The 12,034-nt window shown below is 35.3% G+C and overlaps 1 protein-coding gene across 1 annotated transcript in view; it reads right to left on the reverse strand.

Moving 5' to 3' along the window:
• The window catches only part of ITPR3 (inositol 1,4,5-trisphosphate receptor type 3), a 579,835-nt gene extending 568,150 nt beyond the window's left edge, over positions 1–11,685 (reverse strand). Inside the window, 1 exon segment of the mRNA XM_053706861.1 lies at positions 11,119–11,685. Coding sequence (XP_053562836.1) covers positions 11,119–11,207 — 89 coding nt within the window. The 5' untranslated portion in view covers positions 11,208–11,685.
• Between the last annotated feature and the right edge of the window lie 349 nt (positions 11,686–12,034).

The following is a 12,034-nucleotide window of genomic DNA, read 5'->3' on the forward strand; positions in this document are numbered from 1 at the left end:
TCTTGCATAAGAGGTTCTACCATGAACCTATTGTACTGTCAATATAGACTTCAGTCTCATCTGCCTACTCGGATATCACGCTTAAAGGAACACTAAATACACTAGAATTGAATGATTAACAAATACACAATAAAAAGACAATGTAATTAGCACTTTTTGAATTTAAAATTAATTTAAATTTGAATTTAAAACGAGCAGTAGAATATTTTTCTGGCAAATTTCAAAATTAATCAAATTTTTCCTCTCCCTATCATGTGACAACCATCAGCCAATCACAAAATGCATATATGAATATACTGTACACTATGAAGGTTTTTTTCCAAGAGGAAGATTATTAAGGGAACCTAGCCTATTACCTACTGGTTACTGTGACCAAAGGCTAGATTACGAGAGAAGCATAATTTAGCACTCCCACTCGAGCGTAAACTGAAAAAAAAACCTATACTTGCACACTGACCCAACAGGAGTTATGAAAATGTCACGTTCCAATGTTCTTCACACACAGAACAATGTACTTTTAATTGTGAATACATATATATATATATATATATATATATATATATATATATATATATATATATATATATATATATAATGCAATTCAATTCACAGTGTTACCCTCCTGGAGTCGTCAGCCTGGGTGCATCAATGTAATAAATATTCCTCCTAATAAATGCACTCACAGGTCTTTCTTTAGTGAACAAAACTTGTTTTTTATTGGAACGGCATCATGCTGATGAAGGCAAACTTCTCCCCGAAAACGTTCCAATAATAAACAAGTTTTGTTCACTAAAGAAAGACCTGTGAGTGCATTTGTTAGGAGGAATATATATATATATTATAGATAGATAAATATAGATATAATAATAAAAAGTACATTATTTTCTTTGTGAAGAACATAGGAATGTAAAATATGCGTAACACATCATTGCGGTTCGTAACCTAGGACTAACACAGTCGGGTTAGAGCACATGAAGAATTTATATCTTCAATGCGGGTTATTGAAATATTAAATATAAAAATATATATTATTATTTAAAATTATTATACATACTGCAAAATGTTCTAAATAATCCATATAATATATCTATTAATTACTGTAACCAGAAACATAATAGTTGTTGTTTTTAATAAATATAATAGACTATTATTTGCATTTTAGAACCCAAAAACCAAACTAAAGACACAAGCAGAGAATAGTGTGACTTCCAGGCAGGGAAAAATAGTAATGTTTGATTATATAAACTTTAAAAAAAAATATTAATTAAAAAGTTTGAATTTTGGAATTCTGGATTTGTACCTGCACAGTCCCTTTCTTAATACATTGATAATCATAAACTAAGGGCCCTCTAGTCAGATAATAAATACATACTGTAAAAGAAAAACTGAATAGTAAACCAGCATCATCTGGCTCCCTCCCTGTGGCAGTGACAGGATTAAAAGAAAAGGGACATAACCCCCCTTCACTTCCTTTCTTTATCTGCAGGGCACAGAGACATAACTTTATATTAACCCTTTTGACCCTTTAGTACCTAATCTAATTTTAGTTATTTTAATCAACAGCATTCGCCTTTGTTTTACTAAACCATATAGACAGGGCAGTAATGATACATCATTACAGGATGAAATATTAACTGGTAGCATATGTATACTCAATATAATCATGCAATGCTGCTTGCTACTTATCAGTATATACACACTTATTTTACAGCACTCTGTGTTTATTGTCCGTGTTTAGATAGTAACTAAGATTACACTGAGCAGTGCATTCATTATTAAAGGGACACTGAACCCAAATTTTTTCTTTTGTGATTCAGATAGAGCATGCAATTTTAAGCAACTTTCTAATTTACTCCTACTATTACATTTTCTTCATTCTCTTGGTATGTTTATTTGAAAAGCAAGAATGTAAGTTTAGATGCCGGCCCATTTTTTGTGAACAACCTGGGTTGTCCTTGCTGATTGGACAGCACCAATAAACAAGTGCTGTCCATGGTCCTGAACCAAAAATGTGCTGGCTCCTTAGCTTAGATGCCTTCTTTTTCAAATAAAGATAGCAAGAGAACGAAGAAAAATTGATAATAGGAGTAAATTAGAGAGTTGCTTAAAATTGCATTCTCTATCTGAATTATGAAAGAAAAAAATTGGGTTGAGTGTCCCTTTAATGTTTGTATACTCAGTCAGTATTCTTATACAATGTAGCTTTCTCGACATAAGTATATACATATATGACATCATTATATATATATATATTCACATGACCAATCAAGAAGAGAAGGGCCTGTCACTCACCCCAAGAGAGAGTTTTTGTTGTGATTTTAATGGTGAAGAGTGTAAGAAGCAGTGGTCTGATGATTCAGCGAGTGACAGTCTACTATTGGATTATAATATGTATGTGTGTGTGTGTGCGTGTGTTTGTATATATATATATATATATATATATATATATATATATATATATATATATATATAATCTCAAAATAACAAGTATTGCAATATGCAGTATATATACAGTATATATACAGGGAGTGCAGAATTATTAGGCAAGTTGTATTTTTGAGGATTAATTTTATTATTGAACAACAACCATGTTCTCAATTAACCCCAAAAACTCATTAATATCAAAGCTGAATAGTTTTGGAAGTAGTTTTTAGTTTGTTTTTAGTTATAGCTATTTTAGGGGGATATCTGTGTGTGCAGGTGACTATTACTGTGCATAATTATAAGGCAACTTAACAAAAAACAAATATATACCCATTTCAATTATTTATTTTTACCAGTGAAACCAATATAACATCTCAACATTCACAAATATACATTTCTGACATTCAAAAACAAAACAAAAACAAATCAGTGACCAATATAGCCACCTTTCTTTGCAAGGACACTCAAAAGCCTGCTATCCATGGATTCTGTCAGTATTTTGATCTGTTCACCATCAACATTGCGTGCAGCAGCAACCACAGCCTCCCAGACACTGTTCAGAGAGGTGTACTGTTTTCCCTCCTTGTAAATCTCACATTTGATGATGGACCACAGGTTCTCAATGGGGTTCAGATCAGGTGAACAAAGAGGCCATGTCATTAGATTTTCTTCTTTTATACCCTTTCTTGCCAGCCACGCTGTGGAGTACTTGGACGCGTGTGATGGAGCATTGTCCTGCATGAAAATCATGTTTTTCTTGAAGGATGCAGACTTCTTCCTGTACCACTGCTTGAAGAAGGTGTCTTCCAGAAACTGGCAGTAGGACTGGGAGTTGAGCTTGACTCCATCCTCAACCCAAAAAGGCCCCACAAGCTCATCTTTGATGATACCAGCCCAAACCAGTACTCCACCTCCACCTTGCTGGCGTCTGAGTCGGACTGGAGCTCTCTGCCCTTTACCAATCCAGCCACGGGCCCATCCATCTGTCCCATCAAGACTCACTCTCATTTCATCAGTCCATAAAACCTTAGAAAAATCAGTCTTGAGATATTTCTTGGCTCAGTCTTGACGTTTCAGCTTGTGTGTCTTGTTCAGTGGTGGTCGTCTTTCAGCCTTTCTTACCTTGGCCATGTCTCTGAGTATTGCACACCTTGTGCTTTTGGGCACTCCAGTGATGTTGCAGCTCTGAAATATGGCCAAACTGGTGGCAAGTGGCATCTTGGCAGCTGCACGCTTGACTTTTCTCAGTTCATGGGCAGTTATTTTGCGCCTTGGTTTTTCCACACGCTTCTTGCGACCCTGTTGACTATTTTGAATGAAACGCTTGATTGTTCGATGATCACGCTTCAGAAGCTTTGCAATTTTAAGAGTGCTGCATCCCTCTGCAAGATATCTCACTATTTTTGACTTTTCTGAGCCTGTCAAGTCCTTCTTTTGACCCATTTTGCCAAAGGAAAGGAAGTTGCCTAATAATTATGCACACCTGATATAGGGTGTTGATGTCATTAGACCACACCACTTCTCATTACAGAGATGCACATCACCTAATATGCTTAATTGGTAGTAGGCTTTCGAGCCTATACAGCTTGGAGTAAGACAACATGCATAAAGAGGATGATGTGGTCAAAATACTCATTTGCCTAATAATTCTGCACTCCCTGTATACACACACATTATATATATATATATATATATATATACACACACATATACATATATATACACACTGCAATGAAATTGTGAAATGTGAAATGCTTGTGCAATGCTGCCCCCTTCACATTCAGCAGGGGGTGTCAATCATTCTAAAAGGCGGCGGACAAGTTAAGGAGCAGCGGTCTTGTGACCGCTGCTTCTTAACTTCAGTTTCATACGGACCTAAAACTTTGCTGCTTAATACATCTACCCCTTACTATTTATTTATCAGTAAATAATCCTTAGCTTTGATAATACTTTAAAAACTGTATTTATTCTTAGTCTTAAAGCGACATTGTAGTGAAAATATGACGTTCTAATTCGTGAGAGCATGACATATTTTTTCACTTCTCACTGTGGACCTCTATATATTTAACCCCCACAAAGGGGTTAAAAACATAGGTAAAGGCTCACGAGGAGCCACAAGAATTGCAGTCCCTGAGATGAACACAGACAGTTACTGGCTGGATTGTGCAACTGACACTACTGATTGGCTCGTCAGCTGTTTTCTGCTCAGGACTAGCCGATTCCCAAGCAGGACTTTAGCTATGTGTTTAACCACTGTCTGGAGGTTAAACAGTGCGCAGTCTCTCAGGGTGAGTAGTGAAAAAAAATACATGATCTAACCAATAAACTACACCACTACAATGTCATGTAATACAAAATGTATAATAAAATGTTCAAATGTAAAATACATTCGGAAGTGCAAATAGTTATTACAATGGAACATATTTTTTTTAATACTTTTTGAAAATATAATCTCTATTAAATTTTAAATAATAAATATAGTCATTTTTTACACAGATGAAAGCAGTGTATGAAAAATAATTTTGGAAGGTTATTTAACTCTTAGAGCAAATGATCTAAAGGTCTCTGGGCTGGCGAGATTATTAAAGAATGTCTGCCAGTACTTCTATTTCTTGTATACTGCATTTTGGTATGGGGAGGAATTGTATTGTTAAGGTGCATCAAAAATCTTAATAAAATTGTTCACCAAAAATCAAAATGTATTAAAAAAGTTAAATTTGTATGTAAATTACACAGGAATAAATCATATTAAATATGCACAGTGCAATTAAGTAGACTGGATGTGTAAAAATCACTTAGAAATTTGTACTTATAAGTAGAAAATATAAAGCGTAATTGTTGTTTTTACGTAAAATGGTCTGAACATGGGCGTATATGAAATTGTTTATTTTTTTCTCGCAAACTAAAAGGTGGAGAGCTTTTCTCAAAGCACTCAAAATACTGATAACCCCAATAGAAAAACACATGCATACAAAAATATAGGCAATTGTAAGATACTATAAGCAGAAAGCAGGGTAATGTGATTTATATTAGCTGCGGGGTTTACTTTTTAAAGTGCACCCCTTGTTCACTTCACTCTATGAAGCGCTTTCCCTTTCCAGCAAGCTCCATTACTTTCTATAGGAGACATCTTGCCACCCTTTTTTAAGATAATTACCCCAGGTCAGCCCCTGTGAGAATCAGCGAGAAACATCACATGTGATCTGGTGACGTTTAGATCATTGGGCCCTTAGCTGAACACCGTTATATGTTAGAAATGAAATATGTAAACATGAAGCAGATTTATGCATCCGAGTAATTATGCGGGAAAAGATTTACACATGATTTTTCACTTTATACTGTGATTTTATTATGACCTGGAAAACAGACATAAAAGGGACAGTCTACACAAAAAATGTTCTTATTTAAAAGATAGATAATCCCTTTATTACCCATTCCCCGTTTTTGCATAACCAACACAGTTATATTAATATACTTTTTACCTCTGTGATTACCTTGTATCTAAGCCTTTGCAGACAGCCTCCTTATCTATGTGCTTTTGACAGACATGCAGTGTAGTCAATAAGTGAAGACTCCTAAATACCTTCACGGGAGTGAGCACAATGTTATCTATATGACACACATGAACTAACACTGTCTAACTGTGAAAAACTTTCAAAATACTCTGAGCTAGGAGGCGGTTTTCAACTGTTTAGAAATCAGTTTGAGCCTAGCTAGGTTTAGCTTTTCAAAAATACCACCAAGGGAACAAAGCAAATTTGATGATAAAAGTAAATTGGAAAGTTGTTTAAAATTGCATGCCCTATCTGAATCATGAAAGTTTAGTTTTGACTTTACTGTCCCTTTAAAGGGATATGAAACCTCAAATGTTTATTTCATGATTCAGATAGAGCATGCAATTTTAAACAATTTTCTAATTTACTTCTATTATCAATTTTTCTTCGTTCTCTTGGTATCTTTTGTTGAAAACCCAAGGACTTAAGCTTAAAGGGACATTAAACCCCAAAAATTTCTTTAATGATTCAGATAGAAAATACAATTTTAAAAAACATTCCAATTTACTTCTATTATCTAATTTGCTTCATTCTTTAGATATCTTTTGTTAAAGAAAAAGCAATGCACATGGGTGCGCCAATCACATGAGGCATCTATGTGCAGCCACCAATCAGAAGCTAATGAGCCTATCTAGATATGCTTTTCAGGAAAGAATATCAAGAGAATGAAGCAAATTAGATAATAGAAGTAAATTAGAAAGTTGTTTAAAATGGTATTCTCCATCTGAATCATGAAAGAAAAAAATTGGGTTTAATGTCCCTTTAAGAGCCAGCCCATTTCTGGAGCACTATATGGCAGCAGTTTTGCAAGAATGTTATCCATCCAGAGCACTAGATGGCAGCACTATTTTCTGCCATGTAGTGCCCCGGACACGTACCTAAGTATCTCTTCAACACAGAATATCATGGGAACAAAATAAATGTAAAACTTTTTTTTTTAAAAGTGGTATTCTCTGTAGGAATCACAACATAAATTTTGGGGGTTTCATATCCCTTTAAATTGTATCATATTCTCAAAAATGTGGCTTGACAACTCTGAGATACTCATTAACATTATATAATGCTGTTTACTAAGTGTTATTTTACAGCTATTGATCATAATAACATACGGCAACAGTTAAAAGAGATCAGTTTAACTATTCAAGAGTAACCTGTGTGTCTAGCGTAACATTCCATGGGATTTTGTCTAATATATGTTATCAACAGTAATTAGCATAACAATCCTGCAAATGAGAACAGTATCCCCTGGGAAATAGAACTAGTTCTACTGATATAAAGTCTTAAAGTCTTTTAAAAGGGATTTACGCACGTTAGCATAAATACCAGCCAAATTAAAACCTGCATTTTTGTATACATTTAAAGGGACACTGAACCCACATTTTTTCTTTCGTGATTCAGATGGAGCATGGAATTTTAAGCAACTTTCTAATTTACTCCTATTATCAATTTTTCTTCATTCTCTTGGTATCTTTATTTGAAATGCAAGAATGTAAGTTTAGATGCCGGTCCATTTTTGGTGAACAACCTGGGTTGTTCTTGCTGATTGGTGGATAAATTCATCCACCAATAAAAAAGTGCTGTCCAAAGTACTAAACCAAAAAAGAAGCTTAGATGCCTTCTTTTTTAAATAAAGATAGCAAGAGAACGAAGAAAAATTCATTATAGGAGTAAATTAGAAAGTTGCTTTAAAGTTGCATACACTATCTGAATCACAAAATAAAAAAAATGGGTTCAGTGTCCCTTTAATGTTAAATTTTCCGACCTTTATTATAAAATGATCAGTCATGTCTGTAAAATGTTAACATCATTTTTGTTGGAAAAAATTATCACTATAACTAAAAATATAACAACCCAAGTTTTAAAGGGACAATAAGCCCCAAATATTTCTTTCATAATGATAGAGAATACTATTTTAAACAATATTCCAATTTACTTCTACTGTCTAATTTACTTCATTCTTTAGATATCCTTTGTTGAAGAAATAGCAATGCACATGGGTGAGCCAATCACACAAACTATGTGCAGCCACCAATCAGCAGCTCCTTAGTGAAGGACCTTCATTTTTAGTGCAGGCCGTGAGAGCCGCAACGCTAAGCCTTCTATTAGCAAGGCCGGGGCTCTGTGAAGATGAGGAGTGGGTTAGCGCTAAAAGTATTTGAACTATTTAATGGAAATTAATGATAACTAACAAATTTGTCATTATTCCTGCGTTTTCTTCAAGCTTTGTGCTGCATTTATTCGAATATTTGTTTCATGAAGACAAGATGAATATCTGTGTTTCATTAACGAATGTGCATTTGTAACAAAACAAATGCACATGTCTAGTCATGAAATACCTTTTAGAAATTATTATATGACTACATTAAAGGGAAATAAAAATGTAACAGTTAATATGCACTAATGCCCTACAGCACTTCACTATTGTAGTACAGAGTGTCTCATTGGTCTAAACACTTTTCAATATTGACCCAATCACAGTCATCCATTTTCATTGTTTATCAGCCACACTTTTTACATTTTTGGTTTGGCCCTAGACCGAGCCAGTCCTGTTTTACCAATCATAATCCAAATTCTCGATACTTAATAACACATTTCACAATTTTCACTTAACAAATTCCAACGGTAAAAGGATTTGATAAACACAAGACAAAAAGTTTCCATTTATTAATAACGAGTACCATAAAAAGTTTGAGAATGGAACATTTGACACATTGGGAAACACACTGACATTACCCCCTGCCATACTGAATGATGTTAGCAAGCAACATCATCAGTCAAATATAAATGCTACCTGCTCAATCAATTAAAGCTAAAAAAAAACTCCAACATTTTCCTTCATTGATTTGGATAGAACATACAATTTTAAACCTTTCCAATTTACTTCTATTATCAAATTTGCTTCATTCTCTTTTTATCCTTTACTGAAGGAACATTATTGTACTACTGGCAGCTAGCTGAACACATCTAGTTAGCCAATCACAAGAGACAAATGTGTGCAGGCACCAATCAGCAGCTAGCTCCTACTAGTGTAGGATATGTGTGTATTCTTTTTCAACAATAGATACCAAGAAACGAAGCACATTTGAAAATAAAAAGTTAAAGGGACATTAAACCCAAAATTTGTCTTTCATGATTCAGATAGAGAATACAATTTTAAACAACATTCCAATTTACTTTTATTATTTTATTTGCTTCATTCTTTAGATATCCTGTGTTGAAGAAATAGCAATGCACATGAGTGAGCCAATCACATGAGGCATCTATGTGTAGCTACCAATCAGCAGCTACTGAGCCTAGCCTATCTAGATATGATTTTCAGCAAAGGATATCAAGAGAATGATGCACATTAGATAATAGAAGTAAATTAGAAAGTTGTTTAAAATTGCATGCTGTATCTAAATCAGGAAAGAAAAAATGTGGGCTTCATGTCCCTTTAATTTTAAAAGTGTTATAAAATGACATGCTCTATCCGAATCATGCAAGTTTCATTAAGACTTTCCTATCCCTTTAAAAATATTTATGTTCACACTAATAAAATTGTTTGCACAACAAATACACATATCCACCAATAATGCCCCTGTTTTAATCCCTTTAAGATACATACACACATCTTAAATGGCTTTGGAGCAAAACAGGTTAAATGCAAATGTCAGCTATTAGTATCAATACATACTATTAAAAGGAATTAAACAAAAAAATATACAGGGGCATATTTATCAAAGTTCGAGCAGACATGATACAACGTAGCGTATCATGTTCGTTGCACATTGATAAATGCAGACAGCATACGCTGTCTGCATTTATCATTGCACAAGCAGTTCACCAGAACTGCTTGTGCAATACCGCCCCCTGCAGATTGGCCGCTAGCAGGGGGTGTCAATACACCCAATCGTATTTGGTCAGGTTGATTTCTGTCCGCCGCCTCAGAGCAGGCGGCCAAGTTATAGAGCAGCGGTCTTTAGAAGGCTCGCCGAAAACAAGGGGCATCAAGCTCCGTTCGGCGCTTGATAATTCGGACCCACAGGCTCTTCAATCTGTAATGTAATAGCAAAACCTACAAAATTACCATTGTGCTTGTTCTTAATCATGGCCATTTAGTTTTTGGATTTTGAAATCAGGCAAATAATGATTTTATGCTGTTTTCAGGAGGTTATGATTTTGTGCTTTATGAGAATTAATAGCAGAAGCATTTTGTGATTGTGATCACTGGAAAACACAATGACAATATCAGGAATCGGAAATATGTTTGACTCCGTTAAGTAAATTAAAGTTTACTCTTGAATGACAATGCACTGCCGCTCCTGAGAATGAAACTGTCCAGTAAACCAATCAGGAGCGGCATATGTACATAGGTCAGGAGCAGAAGTGCATCGCCACTCTAAATACAACTTAGTTTAACTCCTTTGCAGTGCAATTGTAAAATGCTGTGGCACATTATAGCCTTTTGCTATTACACTTTAGGTCTCTTCACAATTAATAATGTTTTGCTATACCTATTATTAATAATAATACTAATAAATAGTTATCCCCCAATGTTTTTTTTATCTACTTTAAAAGTACTTTTATATAACAGCATATCTTGGGCACTGAAACCTTTTTTTCCCATGGAGACTAAGTACTGGCTGCACCACAACATGTTTCAGGTGACTGAACCCTAAGTATTTGGCCAAGTGCATATACAAACTATACAAATAAAGTAAGCATTTGGCTTCAGCCACGCAGTCAATATTTGGTACAACACTGTATAATTTCACACGTGCACCCACCCCCACTGTGTCTCATGTGGCAGAGCACCCCAGCACCGCACCCTCTGCACTTACAGTGCAGTGCTCTAAGCAAACACTACCGGATTATTCAGTCTGTTTACTCACTGTGCGGCCACACTGCAAGAATCTTAACCCTTATCCCTTTCTAAAAACACAAAACTGTATTTGCTTCCCTGAATGCTGCTTTGTATCATATCCCAGCTTGAAATCTACAGCTACTCATAGCCCCTTCGCTTACATGTAAGGGTGTTTGCTCTTGCAACCTGCAATCTCATGTTGACTTCATAAAGTTACCTAGTTCTGTCAATGCATTCCCCACTATTCCTAAACTGCCTGCAGTCGCATCCCTCACTTATGAGAAATTCTGTACTCACCCCAAGGTACTGATGAATCCACAAACAGTCCCCTCTGCATACAGAGACACAATGTCCCCAATGTGTAGAAAGCTGGACATTTCACTCATTGTGGCCGTCTCTTCCAGGGACTTTACTAGCAGGATGCAGGATCAAACGAGGGTGCTAAGCGGGAGGGTATGTGCATTACCCTGCTGAACTTCACTTGATCTGTTATCTAGTTTGACTGTCACTGGCTCATTTTGTGCCTTCCTGTCTCTTACACTTGACAAACTTTCTCTTTTGTTCACTGTTTCAGTTTAGCCTTTTTTTTTTTTTTAACTCTGCCTTTGCCTGTAATTCTTTTTAGTGTTTCTTTCTCTATGTTATGCTGATTTTTCCATGTATCACTCTGTCTCTTATATTAGAGTATCTTTGTCATTTATGTCTCTTGCTTCTGTATCACTCGGTCCCTTTGGCTTTGTATTATCTGCTTTATCTCCCACTTGAGTCTGCCTCCCTCTCTCGCACTAAAATGACCTTCCTCTCAGTCCCTAACTAGTCTATCCCACCTCTCCACCTCCTCTTCTCTGGCTCTCTTCACCTGTATGTACATAACCAGGAAGTTTTCTTAAATGCAAATACTGTCTATTGCAGACACACCCCTAAAGCACCGCAGAGCTTTCTTTAACTCTGTCTGTGCTTGGTGTGTCCCTACACGTCTTTAATTGCACATAGCTTGCAGATGTATGTTTAAACAGCAGTGTGTCACAGACTTTTTGTGTGTTGTGATATCTCAGCATTATTTTTAAAAGCAAGTAGCACCATAAGGATTTAAAAATAAAATGTAATCAATATTTAGCATATTAGTCCAGGCTTCTTTTTTTTTAAAAAAAAAAAAAACTTTTTTCCATTTTTTTTCAACATTCTCTAAAACAGTCACATTTATTTGTAATTC

The sequence above is a fragment of the Bombina bombina genome, chromosome 3 (assembly GCF_027579735.1).
Source record: "Bombina bombina isolate aBomBom1 chromosome 3, aBomBom1.pri, whole genome shotgun sequence".
NCBI lineage: Eukaryota > Metazoa > Chordata > Amphibia > Anura > Bombinatoridae > Bombina > Bombina bombina.